The following is a 21,187-nucleotide window of genomic DNA, read 5'->3' as shown; positions in this document are numbered from 1 at the left end:
ACACTATCATTAAGAGTTAGTTAAGAGGCTGTTAAAAATCGGTACGATTAACCATCTCGATTTAACCACCTCCAAGTCTGCATTACACTACTCCAGTATTCAGTGTCACATGATCGTTCAGAAATCATTCTAATATGCTGATGTGGTGCTCAAGAAACATTTCTTATTATTATCAATATGGAAAACAGTTGTGCTGCTTATTTTTGTGAAAACTGATCATTTTTGTCAGGAGTCTTTGATTAGAAAGTTTAAAATAGTATTTATTTCATAAATCTACATTATAAATGTCTTTGCCGTCACTTTTAATTAATTCAATGCATCCTCGTTGAATGAAAGTATGGCCTTTTGCCATTTTATTGTTAGCAAAAGTAGAGATGCGAAACACAAATATAGTGCAGAAAACCACATGAGACAGGACTCAGTCCAGATTAGAATCTGTCTCCAACGTGGGCACCACAGCATTTTGTGTCTAGCTAACTTCTCTCCGACCTGGGCTGATGTTTTCTCAAGTTTCTGTTTTCGTAGTCCTCTTCAGTTCTGTCCCTCGTCTGCAGTAAAGAGAAATATACAATATATGTATATGCATAGTGCATACAGTGTGTCATACACTACATATTAACTTTTTAACAATGTATACAATTCAGATATCTAATTTTTCAGATGAGAAAACTGATGATCGTTACACAAACATTTTAGTCTTTCATATAAATTTGAGGAGGGGGGGCAAATTATGATATCTTAGTGTCTTCATTATGGTTTGTAATGGAACTGATGATACAGAAATTCATATGAAATCATGACAAATTTTGCCCCTCTATCTTCACACCCCAAAGCTTTTGCACATGTCAGCAGAGCATCTAGTGATCAGTCTGTCAGTGATTATTATGCTTGCACAACTGTTTTCTGAGAAATATAACTATCTATTTCCTGTCTCAGGAAATTGATAACCATTAATCTTGTTGATTTAACGGTTGATTTAATTAGGTCATGGGTAAAATCCCCATAGTGTATCTAAACACAACTTACATGGAATACAACTGCTGTTTTCCAGAGAAATAACAAAATGCAACTGTTGCAGCAATTCTTCAATGCATCTTTCAAAGTTTAGGCCTACTTGCATGCCAAGCATATCATGTTCAAATAGAAGAATGTTTTATTTTTTTGGGGGGGGTTTAACTAAATTAACCTTCAATACTAAAACACTGACCTGTATTACATTGTAAACAGAGTCACTGGTCCTGTGGAGGGTCGCATACATCATGGATCCTCTCATGCCTTCAAACTCCTAATAGCACGAGAGACAAATGCAATTGCAAGGTCTTTGAAAATGACAAATATTTTGAACCCATGAATTTCTTCCATATCATTATTTTGCTAATAAATCTTCCACACCCAGTTTGTGCTCTGCAAATTTAACCGAAAGCAAAGTTTGTGCTATGATATAAATACAATCTGCTCTATACCTTGTTGATGATTTATGATGGTGTCAAACTTACTTGAAGTCTTTTTAACAGGCTGAAAAGAGAAGAAATAAAATAATTTGGTAAGAGTTTACAATAAGGTTTCTTTTTAGTTTTTAGTTACTAAATAACAATGAACAATACAGATAGAGCATGTAGTCAATGCTAATTTCAACGTTTACTAATACATTTTAAAAATCCAAAGTTCACATTTGTTAATGCACTGTAAACTAACATGAGCAATCAAAAAATAACTATTTTTACTTGAAAAAATTAAGTTGCTCATTGTTAGTTCATATTAGCTAATGCATTCACTAATGTAGACCTTAAAAGCATTTCCAGTACTTTGCATAGAACCTAAGTAACAATTAAAATTCCAAGGATTAGAATAAAAAACAAGTGACAACATTATTGCAATATTTTTGTGATTCATTTAGGTGTGACTATCATTTAGATGGTTTTAGAATTTGAATTTTACATAAAATATATGTATAATAAGAGTTCAATGAAAAATGTTTGCAACTAAGTCAATAAACCTGGAGAAATGCCAAAGGGGTCAAGATGAATGGTTGGCATATAGGCTCATTAGCCCCTGGTGGTGGATGCTGTAACTACAAATTACACAAAATGCATCTTTCTCTAATGGTGGCAATTTATTTTTAATCATTTTGAAGTAACATATAAATCAAAATAATTTCTGGGAGGGGGGTAATGCATTAGCAGAGCTACTGCCATGCTACTGGATATATCTTTCCCTAGATATGTTATAGACCTTTTTAAACCAGTCAAACCCTAACCTATTGTTCCTCACCTCATCCCCATTCATGTCAGAATGTGACATCTTATGTTTACAGGAAATAAAGGTCTGCCTGTGTAACCGGTCCTATTCAACCCGCTCAGAGCGGGATTTGAATTGGGGTCTCCGGCGTAGGAGGCGGACGCTCAAAAAAGGACGTTAAAGACAGCAGAGCTAGCGTGTCTCTTGAGGCCAGGGGATTGAGGTTTACACGCACGGCTCTTACTGGCCTACATCCGTTACACTCACCCCCTAAACCTCACTCCCATCCGGATTAACGGCACCAAATGTAACCGGTCCTACTCGACCCGCTTCGAGCGGTATTCGAACCAGTGTCTCCGGCATGGGAGGAGGGCCACTTGAGGCCAGGGGAGTGAGGTTTACACGCACAGCTCTTACTGGTGTAATGGGAGATTTTTGATTTTCATTACTTACTTTGATTTTCATTAACATACACTAGATTGACTACTATGTGTGTTGCTGACTATGTGATATAATGATTGATGTGAAACGCCTGCGAAGCAGGAGAAGAGGGGGAGAGCTTTGAAGGCTGAAGCCCTGACCCCTAAGGTCAAAGGGCTGTCCAATTTAGGACTTGCAGACTGTAAGTTAAGCTAAACTAAAGTTCAGTGTATAATAGGATCACTGGTGGAGTGTCTTATCCATCTCTGGAGTTTAAAGAACCTTGGAAGATAACAATAACAGAGTATAAAGACTGGCCTGCCCCTCCCTCCTGGTCGCACTTGTTCCACAGACTGTACTGACTACCTCTGTGTGGCAATTGGGCCTCTTGCAAGATAATAAATTACTTTTTAATGATCATTTGATTCCAGACTGTCTCTTACGCCAAAGATGATTGTTTAGTGAATTAAACTGCCATAACAGTTGGTGTCAGAAGTGGGATTCCATGGCGGTTTCTTCTGGCCCTGAGTAAAGCGGATTGACGACTGATCATCCTGAAGCACCAGGCTTTAGTCTTACCTCGCAGAATTGAGAGAGAAGAGCCAACTGCTATCAGGGCCAGGAGGAACTCCACTGGAATCAGAAAGAATCCAGGTGGCAACAGAAAATCTTGGGTAAGAGACAGCAAATTTATTTTTCATTTGGGGATTTTGAAAAGAAAATTTTGTGGGTGAACCATAGTGGCTGTATTTGAGAACTGAAACTAGAGCTGTGGTACGAGGAAGGGAAGGCTTTTAAAAATGGCGAGGAAATTGAGACCTAGGCAGGTCAAGCGATTGTCCAGACCGAAGCCGAGTACTCGTTATTGAAATTAATAGGGGCTGAAATAATTGATCGCTGGAGGAATTCCAGGGAAAGAAATTGAAAGTAAGCAGAGATTAATTCCAACCTTTCCTGATTTCGGGTGAAAATTAGAGTAAGCGCGCTGAAGTAAAATCCACATGCAATAGTGAAAGAAGGAAAATAACAGCCATTATGGGGACATCTAATAGTAAATACTGCACACCGGTATACTGTGCAATGAAGAAAATTATGGGCAAAATGCATGCAAGTCAAATTAAGTGATATAAAGATGAGGAATGAAAAAAGGTTTTATTAAGAAGAATGGGGAACAATTATATATTTTATTGGTAAAATAATGATGTCTAGAGAATTTTCGTCATCAATCAAGGAGGCAGCTATAATGGCTGTCTGTGCATTTTAGGGACTGAGAAAATAATGATAACATTAAGTTGAATATGCAGACTAACCATTTGATAGAGGACAGAAGAGAGCAAACGCTGTAAGCAGCTGTGCTCTGAAGCTCACTTCAAAGAAATGAGGAGAAATTATTAAGTAAATGGTAGTCAGGGTTTTGATTGTGTTTGGAAATTTAAACAACAACTTGACTGGCTAAAACAAAGAAAGAAACTGAACATTTTTCATTTTTAGCCTTGTATTGCTTCCGATGATAAAAAAAAAAAAAAAGCAAGTAAATGTTGGGTGATTTTCTGTGCAGCTTATGAAAATTAATGTGCTGCCAATGATAATGATGAAGATTATGATGCGGCTATTGCAATTGAATCCGCCACTGGTGGACTGTCAAAAGAATACAGAGAACTGCTTATCAGTTGCTCTGTTTACATTCCTGATCGGGACACACTGCTTCAAGGGTGTGCAGTAAGTTGGAGCCGTTTGAAAGCTCAGATAAAACTATAGGCAAAGAGAGTGTTTTAATTGTGGTCAGCAGGGCCATTTAGCCCGTAATTGTAAATGGACACTCAGAAAAGAAAGTGATAATGTGAAAGTGACGTGTATTAATGTGGGTTTGAAAGTAGTCTGAGAAAGAACTAAGAATGTGAACGCAGTGTTAAAGAAAGTGAAAAGAACGTACGAGTAAGTGAGGTAGAAAAGAAAGTTAAAGGAAAGTGGATAGATGGAAGTCGTAAGAAGATTGAAGGTTAAAAGAAGGTTGAAAGATTTAAGTCGGGAATCCTTTTGAAGGAAAGAGCTAGTGAATTGATGAATACAGGCTGACAACTAAAATTTAGATGAAATGTGATCAAATAAGTAGACGCAGTATTACTGGATTAACAGTTGCTAAATGTAAAATGTGTAGAAATGCATCTGATTAAACAAACAGATTGTTTGAACGTGAACGTGGAGGAATAGTGTTGACCATGAAAGAACTAGGAGCTGATGTTTTGCTTTAAGAAGATAAGCTTGTGATTGGCTGAAACAGTTTGCTTATCTGAATCTGGTGTGTGCTGTGGCTGAAATGGCCAGTGCGACAGAGACACAATCTGAGTGGAAATTTGTAATGTCTAAATTCCCTGATGTGGGCAAAAGACAAATATAAGAATTATGTTTATTTGAAAACGCATGTCATTTCTGGCAAAGATGCCTTATGCTGGGCTAGAGTTAAAAGATGGTAGATAAAGTTTGATTTTAGAAATTTATGAGAGTGCAGTGTACCAGTCCTAAATGCTTCAGGGTCTCTCTCTCATTCAATGTCAGCTAAAAGCTGTTATCTGAGCCTGTGTCATAAATGATAATAAGCTATTTATAGTAAGGCACAGTGTTTTAGTTGAAAACCACAGATATGGAGATGTTAAAAGAAATCATGCTACAGGCATTTCATACATTTGAAGGGAAGTTTGTAAATGTTTAAAAGTAAAACTGAATGACTTTAAAGAAGTCTTAAACGATAGAAGGGACGTTTTTGACTAGTTTAATTCAGGACCAGTAACTTCTTTGTCTGATTTTAGCCTCCACCATGAAACAGGGCTGATGGCTATGGCTACAGATGTAACAGTACACTGAATAGACGGATATGATTAAAATTGACTGAGATTTTGCTGATTCGGACAGATTTAACAGATTTTTGTGATTAAATACTGTTGTTATTAACCTGTCTCCCTGTGTTAACACTATTAGGCAGTCCAGAGTGCTCTGGTGACTCTTGAATGTGCCTTTCCTAAGCTCCAGAAAACAACTGAGTCTGTTGGGGAAAAACTGATTTTGTGATGGGAAAGAGCGGTTACCAGTGTGCACGAAGTGACTACTCAAGGACGGGTAAGAACCTTTGGCCAGAGGTCAACCTAAGGCAGGGGGTCACGCCGACACTGGGCATCTCCGAATGGAGGTGTTTTATGTGAGATGGGTATTAGAGTTGAGCAGGTGACTGTGAGTGGCCAGCAGCATCCGCAGATCACTGAGAGGACGGATGGGCTGTGAGGAGTTACGGCACGCCTGACCCAGAAAATGTGAGTCCCTCTAATACCACTCACCAGAAAAACTGCATTTATTGTATGGCTTGTTTTTCATTATGACAAGTGTCTGCAACTATGCCAGGGGACAACACCCTGAAGAGAAGAAAATTATAGATTAAGAGCTAATGGGAATGGGCTTTCAAGAGCCAGCTGAGACCATGAGGGGACTGTCATTATTTGTTGTGGAGACAGTAACAAAACTTAATTTATGTCAGGAACATGATGCTGGTTGCCTTATGGGCAAGGGAAAATTATAGAAGTGTTGATATTGAAATAATATGTCTGTAAGATAGTTTTAACTCCTGAAGGTCATTAGACATGTTGGTGGCTAAAGATGAAGACAGCTTGTGATGAGTTAAGAGAAATTTCTGGATAACAAAGGTTTGGGGAATGGAGTATTTAAACTAAAGATAACCTTAGAAATGCTCATAGCATAATGTATTTTAGATTGTTGTAATGGTACTAATTTGAGTTAAACATTTGTATTTTAAAATTTGTGAACTATTAAGGGTTCTAGACTATGATTTATTTAGTTACAGTCTTAGGGGGCTGTTGAAAAGATTATTTGTTTATAGTGAGAGAGACTGCTGAGTGGAGGAAGGGTACTCTGTCTGTCTTTCTGTTATCGGCCTGATAAAGCAAGCTGAAGCAAAATAATGATAATGAACAAGAACAACCCAGCTGACTTTTCTAAGAGAAAATGAATAATGAACAGACGTGCTTTGAAACTGGTTAAGAGACCATGTAAAATTAGATCAAAGCTACAGGAAAATGAGAAGTTTAAAATCTTATTTAAAATTTAAATATGTTTAGAGTAAACACCAAAAGATATGAATATGAGAATATGAGCGGTTCATAGTCAGGTATGCGTGTGTGTTTGTTTGGCGGTGACAGCATTGTATGTTTTATGAGTGTTAATTCATGTTTGGTATGTGTTTGTTTAGGGGAGCTATTCCGTTAAGGCAAATGACAAATTTTAAAGAAGCCAAAAATCTGATGAAAAGACAATACAGAACACGGGGCAAGCTTTAAGGTGATTAGTCATCAAGCACTGTCTGGCAGTAATTATTTTTTACATTTATGGTGTTGATTTGAATTACTTTCTGGATCAGTTTAAGTATTTATGTAAATCTGAATTGTGAAGTTGCAGATTGTCATCCATTATGAGTTGAGAAAATGGTACAGATTTGATGGCAACAACAAAAGTGACACATTGGCGAAGGCAATATCAACTTATCCAGAGAGCCCTTCATATTTATGAATATTGTGAACTGAACAAAGAAGGAGAATGTTGTTTGACTGATACTGACCAAGTCTGTACACCACGACCTGACCTGATAGAAACAATTGATGACTTTGACATTGGAAAATGTTTGTTGATGACTGACTTAAGAGACCAAAACAACAGGCCTGAAAGGCAGGATATGCAGTGAAACTGAGGGCCGCTGTCCTTCAAATACTTCGATAAGAAGATGAGATTGTGGCTTGGAGTGAAGAATGTAATGTTTTGTTTCAGAGGCAGAGAAAGATGTCTGGGGGAAAAAACCCTGCAAAAAGTCATTCTTCTCCCTAACAAAAGTGTTGTATGTGTGTGCTAATAATAGGGACTGTTTCAACAGGGAACGCCAGGGCAGATGTGGCAGCGAAGGCCGCGGCAGCACCGCAGACAAAAGAAACTACGTACTTTACTATCTGACAGTAACCTCGACATTTGTATTTCTTTACAGAGCATGCAGACTTTTGATACAGGGCAGAATGTCAGGATGGATTGTGTCGAACAGAACTGATTCTGTTCCAAATGTAGAAATATTGTTTTGTTGACATGAGCAAAGTGGGTTGAGTGTTTTTCAGGTAAAACAAGGACCCTGAGTGCTATTCAGTGAGCACAATTATCTGGTGACAATATGTTTCAGGCTGTTGATTCGACAGGTCACACCAAAAGGGACGACCGGCAAGACAAGCGGTCAATAACAAAATAGCTAGGGTCTGCATTCACAGGTGACAGCAGGCAGGAAATGGTTCAGTCCAGCGGAGGTGCGGTCGGGATCTGAGGGAAAATCTTGTAATGCACGCAAAGTGGTTGGAGAGGGTGAAACCTGGGTCCACGCCTCTCACCTTAGACTACACCAACCAACCTCAGCAACCCCACGCGCCGACGCGGAGGGCAGTGAGGGATCAAGGACGTGCTAGTAACGTACCTCCCTTGCCAGCGAGGGAAAGCCCATTGCAACGGCACGCAAAGTGTCATATTGGTGAAGACGGAATGTCCATGGGGCGAACGAGATGATCAACACACCTGGAGGAGGATGTGGACCAACTAATGGTTTAAGTTTAGCAGAATAATTTGTTTTGTGATGATTTTGATGATTTTATTTGATTAAATCAAACTAGGGCTTAGTATTGATATGGATCTAATGATTTGATTGGTGCAAATGTTTTCAGGGAAAGTAGAAAATCTATTCAATGATGACTCTTAGGGTTAGATTTTATTAAATAGGGTATTAAATAGAGCTTACTAAGTAAAACCATTGCCCGATGGAATTAAAAGTTAACAAAAAATGGTTAGGAAATATGTGGATGGGCGTGGATTAATGGAAAAGGCTGAATGTATAGGTTATGATTGTATGTGTTATTCTGATAATTTTGTTATTCATGGGTGAATATGAGTGCGGGAATGAATGTTCAATTGGCGAAAATGACAGTCCATTCTGATGATGAAACTGGTGAACAAAATGTGACTTTGAAACTGATAGCGGAAGCTATCGTAACATGTGGTAAATGAATGTTTTTTTATGTTTTCTGTTTATGTTTTTATTTTTCTTATTTCATTTTTGTTGAATTTTTCTGATGTTTTTATTTTTTAGAACGATGATGATATGTAAAGAGGGTTAAAAGCAGTAGCCATCCGTGTTACGAGATGGCATACAAGGACAGGGTTTGAATATGAGGAGTTTTCCTATCTACTTTATCTGTGTTTTTATAGCATGTTTTGTTTTCCTACTAAATATTAATCAAACTTTTTCTTGTTTATACTGTAATGACTGAGGGTCCGACCTATAGTGTTGGGGATGCAATGACAGAGCTCGTTCGTCTAGCCCGGTTCCAGAATAAACCTTTATCTGCTTGCTGTAAAATTAAGGGTCTATCCCTGAAAAAATAGCCTGAGCTTATTTAATTTTAATCTTTTTTCAAACTAGTTTTAATTCTAATGTTTTGCCTAATAGTTTTAATTTTAATCTTTTTGTCTGCTAAGTTTAAGAGTATGATCAGTTATATGAAATTGAGAAATGAGAAGTATAAGTGTGATGTAAGACTTGAACTTGGTACGTTTCATTATGATTATTAGTACTGTGTGAGTGTTTTTGATGAAACAATTATCAATGAATGATAAAAAGGGAGGAGTGTAATGGGAGATTTTTGATTTTCATTACTTACTTTGATTTTCATTAACATACACTAGATTGACTACTATGTGTGTTGCTGACTATGTGATATAATGATTGATGTGAAACGCCTGCGAAGCAGGAGAAGAGGGGGAGAGCTTTGAAGGCTGAAGCCCTGACCCCTAAGGTCAAAGGGCTGTCCAATTTAGGACTTGCAGACTGTAAGTTAAGCTAAACTAAAGTTCAGTGTATAATAGGATCACTGGTGGAGTGTCTTATCCATCTCTGGAGTTTAAAGAACCTTGGAAGATAACAATAACAGAGTATAAAGACTGGCCTGCCCCTCCCTCCTGGTCGCACTTGTTCCACAGACTGTACTGACTACCTCTGTGTGGCAATTGGGCCTCTTGCAAGATAATAAATTACTTTTTAATGATCATTTGATTCCAGACTGTCTCTTACGCCAAAGATGATTGTTTAGTGAATTAAACTGCCATAACAGTTGGTGTCAGAAGTGGGATTCCATGGCGGTTTCTTCTGGCCCTGAGTAAAGCGGATTGACGACTGATCATCCTGAAGCACCAGGCTTTAGTCTTACCTCGCAGAATTGAGAGAGAAGAGCCAACTGCTATCAGGGCCAGGAGGAACTCCACTGGAATCAGAAAGAATCCAGGTGGCAACAGAAAATCTTGGGTAAGAGACAGCAAATTTATTTTTCATTTGGGGATTTTGAAAAGAAAATTTTGTGGGTGAACCATAGTGGCTGTATTTGAGAACTGAAACTAGAGCTGTGGTACGAGGAAGGGAAGGCTTTTAAAAATGGCGAGGAAATTGAGACCTAGGCAGGTCAAGCGATTGTCCAGACCGAAGCCGAGTACTCGTTATTGAAATTAATAGGGGCTGAAATAATTGATCGCTGGAGGAATTCCAGGGAAAGAAATTGAAAGTAAGCAGAGATTAATTCCAACCTTTCCTGATTTCGGGTGAAAATTAGAGTAAGCGCGCTGAAGTAAAATCCACATGCAATAGTGAAAGAAGGAAAATAACAGCCATTATGGGGACATCTAATAGTAAATACTGCACACCGGTATACTGTGCAATGAAGAAAATTATGGGCAAAATGCATGCAAGTCAAATTAAGTGATATAAAGATGAGGAATGAAAAAAGGTTTTATTAAGAAGAATGGGGAACAATTATATATTTTATTGGTAAAATAATGATGTCTAGAGAATTTTCGTCATCAATCAAGGAGGCAGCTATAATGGCTGTCTGTGCATTTTAGGGACTGAGAAAATAATGATAACATTAAGTTGAATATGCAGACTAACCATTTGATAGAGGACAGAAGAGAGCAAACGCTGTAAGCAGCTGTGCTCTGAAGCTCACTTCAAAGAAATGAGGAGAAATTATTAAGTAAATGGTAGTCAGGGTTTTGATTGTGTTTGGAAATTTAAACAACAACTTGACTGGCTAAAACAAAGAAAGAAACTGAACATTTTTCATTTTTAGCCTTGTATTGCTTCCGATGATAAAAAAAAAAAAAAAGCAAGTAAATGTTGGGTGATTTTCTGTGCAGCTTATGAAAATTAATGTGCTGCCAATGATAATGATGAAGATTATGATGCGGCTATTGCAATTGAATCCGCCACTGGTGGACTGTCAAAAGAATACAGAGAACTGCTTATCAGTTGCTCTGTTTACATTCCTGATCGGGACACACTGCTTCAAGGGTGTGCAGTAAGTTGGAGCCGTTTGAAAGCTCAGATAAAACTATAGGCAAAGAGAGTGTTTTAATTGTGGTCAGCAGGGCCATTTAGCCCGTAATTGTAAATGGACACTCAGAAAAGAAAGTGATAATGTGAAAGTGACGTGTATTAATGTGGGTTTGAAAGTAGTCTGAGAAAGAACTAAGAATGTGAACGCAGTGTTAAAGAAAGTGAAAAGAACGTACGAGTAAGTGAGGTAGAAAAGAAAGTTAAAGGAAAGTGGATAGATGGAAGTCGTAAGAAGATTGAAGGTTAAAAGAAGGTTGAAAGATTTAAGTCGGGAATCCTTTTGAAGGAAAGAGCTAGTGAATTGATGAATACAGGCTGACAACTAAAATTTAGATGAAATGTGATCAAATAAGTAGACGCAGTATTACTGGATTAACAGTTGCTAAATGTAAAATGTGTAGAAATGCATCTGATTAAACAAACAGATTGTTTGAACGTGAACGTGGAGGAATAGTGTTGACCATGAAAGAACTAGGAGCTGATGTTTTGCTTTAAGAAGATAAGCTTGTGATTGGCTGAAACAGTTTGCTTATCTGAATCTGGTGTGTGCTGTGGCTGAAATGGCCAGTGCGACAGAGACACAATCTGAGTGGAAATTTGTAATGTCTAAATTCCCTGATGTGGGCAAAAGACAAATATAAGAATTATGTTTATTTGAAAACGCATGTCATTTCTGGCAAAGATGCCTTATGCTGGGCTAGAGTTAAAAGATGGTAGATAAAGTTTGATTTTAGAAATTTATGAGAGTGCAGTGTACCAGTCCTAAATGCTTCAGGGTCTCTCTCTCATTCAATGTCAGCTAAAAGCTGTTATCTGAGCCTGTGTCATAAATGATAATAAGCTATTTATAGTAAGGCACAGTGTTTTAGTTGAAAACCACAGATATGGAGATGTTAAAAGAAATCATGCTACAGGCATTTCATACATTTGAAGGGAAGTTTGTAAATGTTTAAAAGTAAAACTGAATGACTTTAAAGAAGTCTTAAACGATAGAAGGGACGTTTTTGACTAGTTTAATTCAGGACCAGTAACTTCTTTGTCTGATTTTAGCCTCCACCATGAAACAGGGCTGATGGCTATGGCTACAGATGTAACAGTACACTGAATAGACGGATATGATTAAAATTGACTGAGATTTTGCTGATTCGGACAGATTTAACAGATTTTTGTGATTAAATACTGTTGTTATTAACCTGTCTCCCTGTGTTAACACTATTAGGCAGTCCAGAGTGCTCTGGTGACTCTTGAATGTGCCTTTCCTAAGCTCCAGAAAACAACTGAGTCTGTTGGGGAAAAACTGATTTTGTGATGGGAAAGAGCGGTTACCAGTGTGCACGAAGTGACTACTCAAGGACGGGTAAGAACCTTTGGCCAGAGGTCAACCTAAGGCAGGGGGTCACGCCGACACTGGGCATCTCCGAATGGAGGTGTTTTATGTGAGATGGGTATTAGAGTTGAGCAGGTGACTGTGAGTGGCCAGCAGCATCCGCAGATCACTGAGAGGACGGATGGGCTGTGAGGAGTTACGGCACGCCTGACCCAGAAAATGTGAGTCCCTCTAATACCACTCACCAGAAAAACTGCATTTATTGTATGGCTTGTTTTTCATTATGACAAGTGTCTGCAACTATGCCAGGGGACAACACCCTGAAGAGAAGAAAATTATAGATTAAGAGCTAATGGGAATGGGCTTTCAAGAGCCAGCTGAGACCATGAGGGGACTGTCATTATTTGTTGTGGAGACAGTAACAAAACTTAATTTATGTCAGGAACATGATGCTGGTTGCCTTATGGGCAAGGGAAAATTATAGAAGTGTTGATATTGAAATAATATGTCTGTAAGATAGTTTTAACTCCTGAAGGTCATTAGACATGTTGGTGGCTAAAGATGAAGACAGCTTGTGATGAGTTAAGAGAAATTTCTGGATAACAAAGGTTTGGGGAATGGAGTATTTAAACTAAAGATAACCTTAGAAATGCTCATAGCATAATGTATTTTAGATTGTTGTAATGGTACTAATTTGAGTTAAACATTTGTATTTTAAAATTTGTGAACTATTAAGGGTTCTAGACTATGATTTATTTAGTTACAGTCTTAGGGGGCTGTTGAAAAGATTATTTGTTTATAGTGAGAGAGACTGCTGAGTGGAGGAAGGGTACTCTGTCTGTCTTTCTGTTATCGGCCTGATAAAGCAAGCTGAAGCAAAATAATGATAATGAACAAGAACAACCCAGCTGACTTTTCTAAGAGAAAATGAATAATGAACAGACGTGCTTTGAAACTGGTTAAGAGACCATGTAAAATTAGATCAAAGCTACAGGAAAATGAGAAGTTTAAAATCTTATTTAAAATTTAAATATGTTTAGAGTAAACACCAAAAGATATGAATATGAGAATATGAGCGGTTCATAGTCAGGTATGCGTGTGTGTTTGTTTGGCGGTGACAGCATTGTATGTTTTATGAGTGTTAATTCATGTTTGGTATGTGTTTGTTTAGGGGAGCTATTCCGTTAAGGCAAATGACAAATTTTAAAGAAGCCAAAAATCTGATGAAAAGACAATACAGAACACGGGGCAAGCTTTAAGGTGATTAGTCATCAAGCACTGTCTGGCAGTAATTATTTTTTACATTTATGGTGTTGATTTGAATTACTTTCTGGATCAGTTTAAGTATTTATGTAAATCTGAATTGTGAAGTTGCAGATTGTCATCCATTATGAGTTGAGAAAATGGTACAGATTTGATGGCAACAACAAAAGTGACACATTGGCGAAGGCAATATCAACTTATCCAGAGAGCCCTTCATATTTATGAATATTGTGAACTGAACAAAGAAGGAGAATGTTGTTTGACTGATACTGACCAAGTCTGTACACCACGACCTGACCTGATAGAAACAATTGATGACTTTGACATTGGAAAATGTTTGTTGATGACTGACTTAAGAGACCAAAACAACAGGCCTGAAAGGCAGGATATGCAGTGAAACTGAGGGCCGCTGTCCTTCAAATACTTCGATAAGAAGATGAGATTGTGGCTTGGAGTGAAGAATGTAATGTTTTGTTTCAGAGGCAGAGAAAGATGTCTGGGGGAAAAAACCCTGCAAAAAGTCATTCTTCTCCCTAACAAAAGTGTTGTATGTGTGTGCTAATAATAGGGACTGTTTCAACAGGGAACGCCAGGGCAGATGTGGCAGCGAAGGCCGCGGCAGCACCGCAGACAAAAGAAACTACGTACTTTACTATCTGACAGTAACCTCGACATTTGTATTTCTTTACAGAGCATGCAGACTTTTGATACAGGGCAGAATGTCAGGATGGATTGTGTCGAACAGAACTGATTCTGTTCCAAATGTAGAAATATTGTTTTGTTGACATGAGCAAAGTGGGTTGAGTGTTTTTCAGGTAAAACAAGGACCCTGAGTGCTATTCAGTGAGCACAATTATCTGGTGACAATATGTTTCAGGCTGTTGATTCGACAGGTCACACCAAAAGGGACGACCGGCAAGACAAGCGGTCAATAACAAAATAGCTAGGGTCTGCATTCACAGGTGACAGCAGGCAGGAAATGGTTCAGTCCAGCGGAGGTGCGGTCGGGATCTGAGGGAAAATCTTGTAATGCACGCAAAGTGGTTGGAGAGGGTGAAACCTGGGTCCACGCCTCTCACCTTAGACTACACCAACCAACCTCAGCAACCCCACGCGCCGACGCGGAGGGCAGTGAGGGATCAAGGACGTGCTAGTAACGTACCTCCCTTGCCAGCGAGGGAAAGCCCATTGCAACGGCACGCAAAGTGTCATATTGGTGAAGACGGAATGTCCATGGGGCGAACGAGATGATCAACACACCTGGAGGAGGATGTGGACCAACTAATGGTTTAAGTTTAGCAGAATAATTTGTTTTGTGATGATTTTGATGATTTTATTTGATTAAATCAAACTAGGGCTTAGTATTGATATGGATCTAATGATTTGATTGGTGCAAATGTTTTCAGGGAAAGTAGAAAATCTATTCAATGATGACTCTTAGGGTTAGATTTTATTAAATAGGGTATTAAATAGAGCTTACTAAGTAAAACCATTGCCCGATGGAATTAAAAGTTAACAAAAAATGGTTAGGAAATATGTGGATGGGCGTGGATTAATGGAAAAGGCTGAATGTATAGGTTATGATTGTATGTGTTATTCTGATAATTTTGTTATTCATGGGTGAATATGAGTGCGGGAATGAATGTTCAATTGGCGAAAATGACAGTCCATTCTGATGATGAAACTGGTGAACAAAATGTGACTTTGAAACTGATAGCGGAAGCTATCGTAACATGTGGTAAATGAATGTTTTTTTATGTTTTCTGTTTATGTTTTTATTTTTCTTATTTCATTTTTGTTGAATTTTTCTGATGTTTTTATTTTTTAGAACGATGATGATATGTAAAGAGGGTTAAAAGCAGTAGCCATCCGTGTTACGAGATGGCATACAAGGACAGGGTTTGAATATGAGGAGTTTTCCTATCTACTTTATCTGTGTTTTTATAGCATGTTTTGTTTTCCTACTAAATATTAATCAAACTTTTTCTTGTTTATACTGTAATGACTGAGGGTCCGACCTATAGTGTTGGGGATGCAATGACAGAGCTCGTTCGTCTAGCCCGGTTCCAGAATAAACCTTTATCTGCTTGCTGTAAAATTAAGGGTCTATCCCTGAAAAAATAGCCTGAGCTTATTTAATTTTAATCTTTTTTCAAACTAGTTTTAATTCTAATGTTTTGCCTAATAGTTTTAATTTTAATCTTTTTGTCTGCTAAGTTTAAGAGTATGATCAGTTATATGAAATTGAGAAATGAGAAGTATAAGTGTGATGTAAGACTTGAACTTGGTACGTTTCATTATGATTATTAGTACTGTGTGAGTGTTTTTGATGAAACAATTATCAATGAATGATAAAAAGGGAGGAGTGTAATGGGAGATTTTTGATTTTCATTACTTACTTTGATTTTCATTAACATACACTAGATTGACTACTATGTGTGTTGCTGACTATGTGATATAATGATTGATGTGAAACGCCTGCGAAGCAGGAGAAGAGGGGGAGAGCTTTGAAGGCTGAAGCCCTGACCCCTAAGGTCAAAGGGCTGTCCAATTTAGGACTTGCAGACTGTAAGTTAAGCTAAACTAAAGTTCAGTGTATAATAGGATCACTGGTGGAGTGTCTTATCCATCTCTGGAGTTTAAAGAACCTTGGAAGATAACAATAACAGAGTATAAAGACTGGCCTGCCCCTCCCTCCTGGTCGCACTTGTTCCACAGACTGTACTGACTACCTCTGTGTGGCAATTGGGCCTCTTGCAAGATAATAAATTACTTTTTAATGATCATTTGATTCCAGACTGTCTCTTACGCCAAAGATGATTGTTTAGTGAATTAAACTGCCATAACACTGGCCAACGTCCGTTCCACCGGGACATTACATATATCAGTGAAGCTGATCTTCTTACACTAAATCATACTTAAAAACAGGCTGAACATCATGTCAAAGTTCTTGCTGTTTGCAATCTTTTTTCAAAACCCACCTTTTGTATTTGACCAAATCCACTGCAGTAATGACAATTAAGAAAAGCGTCAGAAGTCCACATATAATGTACAGTGCAATGGAGCACTGGCTACCTGAATCAGACAGAAAGAGAGAGAAAAAAGGTTCATCTGGTTTTAGGTCACTAAATTATGACATATAAAACAGCTTATTTCCTTGCATACCACAAGAACACCCAAGGAGATACATAACGGAAGTTCAAACTTCCACATTGCAGTTACACATGGTCTGAGAATGAACATTCTAAGGTTAGCAAGTTTACACATCAACGAATTGCCCACTGATAATCATAGAAATGTATTTTGATGTGGTTTGGTTGTAGTTTCTAATTTAATTGCTTGTTTACACCCAGATCTAACCCAGTGTCCAGTTATTCCTCCCAATGCAGCCACATCAACACTGCCATCCAAAGAATTTTTCATGAATCACATTCATCATTAGTGAAGCATAGATGAAATCACTGTACTAAAGTGATTATGGGTCAATGACACATAAAGATGTCCAAGATGATGAAAAGAAACCATACAGAAAACTCCTAGACATGTAAACAATTTTTTTTTTCCGTTGCCCCTTAAATTGAATACACATTGAAATCATATTTTTTCCTGTTTACTTACTAGAATTCTCCAATGCTCGTTAAGATTTGACATTTTATGTCTTGTGTTTGATATTGAGTCAATTATTCCGGCAACAGCGCTTGCTTGCTTGCTAATAAAAATAATAGAATTAAATATAAGCTATATTATTTTATATAAGCTATATTATTTAGCAACATTTTGTATATATTGCTACAAAAAAGAAGACATAATATGCAGTGCAATCTGTTCAGGGATTCAAATAAATTGTGAATGATTGATTAAATGAACCAACCAAATAAATCAAATCACTAAAATGAATCGGACCTCCCGATGCTTCGCGTAAGAAAGAGAATTGATATTTTAGCATGCACTTGTTTATTAGCCTACCTCAGCTCAGGTCGCTCAGTTTTATCATGTTACACTGATATTCCTTGAAAAAAGTAGCTCGTTTGCTAGCAAAAACCCAAGGTTCTGAAAAGAAATGTTAAAGTTAACTAACTTAGTAAAGGTTCTGCTAAAAGCAAGATATTTACTGTTTATGCCCACAGCGACAGCCCTCGACTGGTCGGTCCCGTGGTTGTTGTAGACCTTGCAGACATACAGACCCTGAACATTACTTCTGGCTATTATTGTTAGAGTCTGTCCTAGATTCTGCAACTCTAGCTTCCCGGATCCACTGTCTTTGTACCACTCATAGCGTATGACTGCAGGGTTGGCATCACTGTGACAGCTCAGGATCACCACACTGCCTTCAGACACTGGACCAGATGGACTCACAAGGGCTATGGTGTTTTTGGGAGCATCTGAAAGAGAAGATTGACCTGTGTCCTTTATTGTACATAATACTTGCTTAAACAAGTCTGAGACCACATAAAAAAACTGAGATTCAAAATATAATTTTAAATTAACAGAATGTCTTGAATAATTTTTTTTAATAAAAACACTATGATGTTAATTGAATAATAATTAACATTCTGTACTATTTCTAGGTCACCAATCGGATAAGTACATTTTACAGCAATGTACTGAATGGCCCTGTGCCAAATGGCACACTTCATGTGCACTTGCGGTCTTGTGGACTTAACGTCTAAGCGCGAGCCTTTCAAAGCACAGTCGTTTGGTCATGAGCGTGAGAAGACGCTCTCTTTGCAGCTGACATGTGTCTTCGATACACGCTTTTTCTTACAGTGCTATTCTGGTGATGAAATTGGCATCATGGTACGTGGACCCAAACGTATGCTACACGTAAAAACCGGACTAGGCTACTGCCCTATCCCCCTTATTTTTCAAAACGGAAGTAAGGTGTTTTCTGTGAATGCGCGAGACTTTCAATTTCTGAGCCGCTATGTAGCCCCGCCCCTTTTCAGCGCTGCGCTCGTTGTATTTTGACTTCCGGTCTGTTTTTTCACAGCGATTCTGCGTGTTTATTAATGAACGGCTCGTTTTAAAATCTTCCCGGTCGACTGACATTTGTTAAGTCATCTGCTTAAACATCACAGTCCTCATGATAACTTTCGTTAACTTTACATTAAGTAAATCCACTTCAAAAGAGAATTACTCCTGGACAGCAATGCCATAGAAATATACAGAGCGACCGCAAAAACGGAAGTTAAAAGACAATATTCTAAAGATGGCGGCGCCCTCGTTTCGTCGCTCTGTATATTTCTATGGCATTGGTGTCCAGGAGTAATTAGCTTTTGAAGTGGATTTACTTAATGTAAAGTTAACGAAAGTTATCATGAGGATTGTAATGTTTAAAGCAGATGTCTTAACAAATGTCAGTAGACCGGGAAGATTTTAAAGCGAGCCGTTCATTCATAAATACGCAAGATCGCTGTGAAAATACAGACCGGAAGTCAAAAGACAACGAGCGCGGCGCTGAAAAGGGGCGGGGCTACATAAGGTCTATAGGGTAATAAGGAAAATAATATATCAAAGTACAGTTAACTGTAAAACTGTTTGCGCTACAAACCAGCGTGTTTAATTGAGACACTATAGCCTACATTAAAATAAAATGGTAAGAAATACCAGTTTGCAATATCAAGCAGCATAAGGAGCTCTTTTGTACAGCTAAAAATAACTGGTAGCGAATGACACCGGAAGCAAGACACATTAAAATTACAAATGGCGGCAAAATAAGATGGATACTTTGGGCTTTAGGGTTCCATTTGGGATCGGGCCAATATAATACATAAAAATAATTGCTTTTATGCTTTATGCTGGCTTTCCTTTCTCTCTGTTTCACATACAAAGCACTCTGAGGAGAATGCTGGTCTCAACTGGTCTTTTGGCGCCCTGGGAGTACAAAAGAGTGCAGGAGACTTTAAGGTGGTCATTTAGAGGCGTAGCATTGAACATCTGAGAGGAGACCATCATTGTCTGTCCAAATTCATCCTCCTTAAGAAAGAAAAAAAAAGTTTAAAGCATCAGGACGCAGATCTGTACTTACAATCATCATGATTTGCCTGAAATTACATTTCACCTGCAGGGCTGGTGTGAGCTGTTCTCCTAGTTGCGGGTTCCACTGCATCAGAGGTTGTATTGAGGGACATGAGATCACAGTGGAACAGGTCAATGTCAACTTGGTGCCCTCTAGAACTTCCAGCACCTGAACATGTGGGCTCAGGATAGGCGGTGGAACGTCTGGGAATTAAGAAGAGCATTAAGACATTAACTGTGTTCACCCACCCCGTAATGCCCCAAACCACTCCCTCCCAAAAAAAGGCTAAAATAAGGATTCCAACCTTTATGTACTGTGATGTTCACTCCTTGCTGAAAAGTATACATGAGAGGTTCAGGACCCTGAAGTCTGAAGAAATACATGTTACTGAATCCAGCAGGAAAGTTGCGAAACACTGTAGTGCAATTTTTGTTTAAGATGTTGCCAATCACATTTCCTTTTAGAAACAAGTCCGAACTGAGCACGCTTGCTCCTTCTGTGGTTGTTTTTCTCCATATTGCCTCTACAGAGTTGTTTAGGGACTTTTTGAATGAGTCAGGGATCTCAAACTGACATGGGATTTGAACACAGAAGCCAGTTATCGCATCTATATTCTGAGGCATCTTAATTTCCCATGTGTTGCTTTCAGCACCTTCATGCATAAACACACAGGACATGTTCTACATTAGTTTAATACAGTGCATGCCAAAGCATTGAGCTGCTTAACTTTACAACACAATAGAAGTGCGAGTTAAACTGTCACCCATCCTTTTAAATAGCACCATTTCGACATAAACACTCATTCAGTATTTACTCATTAATCTAAAACTATCTTGGCTTATATTTCAAACCCAACAGATCAACAACACCAAATCTCTCACCTCTCAATATCCAGATTATGATAACCAAGATTTTAGGTCCACTCATGCTGCTGAAATCTGGAAAAAAACACACACATAATGAGCAAATACAGTCAAGAAAACAGATGTAGCTTTTTAGGCTTTGTTCCTTTTTTGTCTTTTTGACTTTGTGTAGACCAACATTGGTACATACATAGATTGTAAAGGAACACTTAACAACTTAAATTGTTAGATTAAAACTGATTATTACAGATTTTTACTTTATTTCTACAGATTTTTTGTTTTGAAATCAGAAATAATCAGAAACTTTTACCTGATGCAGAACTGTCAGACAGTCACTCCGCAACTTAATGAATTACTGGAACTGGAACTGGAAAAACTAGAGTTTCATCATTAGTTTTGTCCAAATTTTTTTTATTATTACAAAAAAAATTGTGAAACAGGAAAACATTTGTTCTTCCTTTTTTTGGGTCAAATATGTTTAAAAGGAATTTTATGTAAAATATACAGTTGTGTGATTTGAAATATGGTGCGTATATTTTATAATCTTACCTGTATATTATCTTAAAGCTTCCAATAAGAATTTTTTT

General features: G+C 38.0%; 1 protein-coding gene across 1 annotated transcript; it reads right to left on the bottom strand.

Annotated features, from left to right (window-relative positions):
• Positions 1–325: 325 nt before the first annotated feature.
• On the bottom strand, positions 326–20,985 carry LOC309510771 (myelin-associated glycoprotein). The gene is made up of 10 exons (XM_082185660.1): positions 20,911–20,985; positions 20,619–20,675; positions 20,042–20,389; positions 19,780–19,940; positions 19,547–19,694; positions 17,831–18,100; positions 16,700–16,793; positions 1,497–1,515; positions 1,208–1,285; positions 326–548 (listed from the first exon to the last, which is right to left on the bottom strand). The coding sequence occupies exons 2-10, from the start codon at positions 20,662–20,664 to the stop codon at positions 474–476; spliced, it is 1,239 nt and encodes a 412-aa protein (XP_082041786.1). The 5' UTR covers positions 20,665–20,675; positions 20,911–20,985; the 3' UTR covers positions 326–473.
• Between the last annotated feature and the right edge of the window lie 202 nt (positions 20,986–21,187).

Source organism: Leuciscus leuciscus (genome assembly GCF_965113295.1).
Source record: "Leuciscus leuciscus genome assembly, chromosome: 12".
In the NCBI taxonomy this organism is placed as follows: Eukaryota; Metazoa; Chordata; class Actinopteri; order Cypriniformes; family Leuciscidae; genus Leuciscus; species Leuciscus leuciscus.
This window is presented reverse-complemented; position numbering and strand designations above follow the sequence as displayed.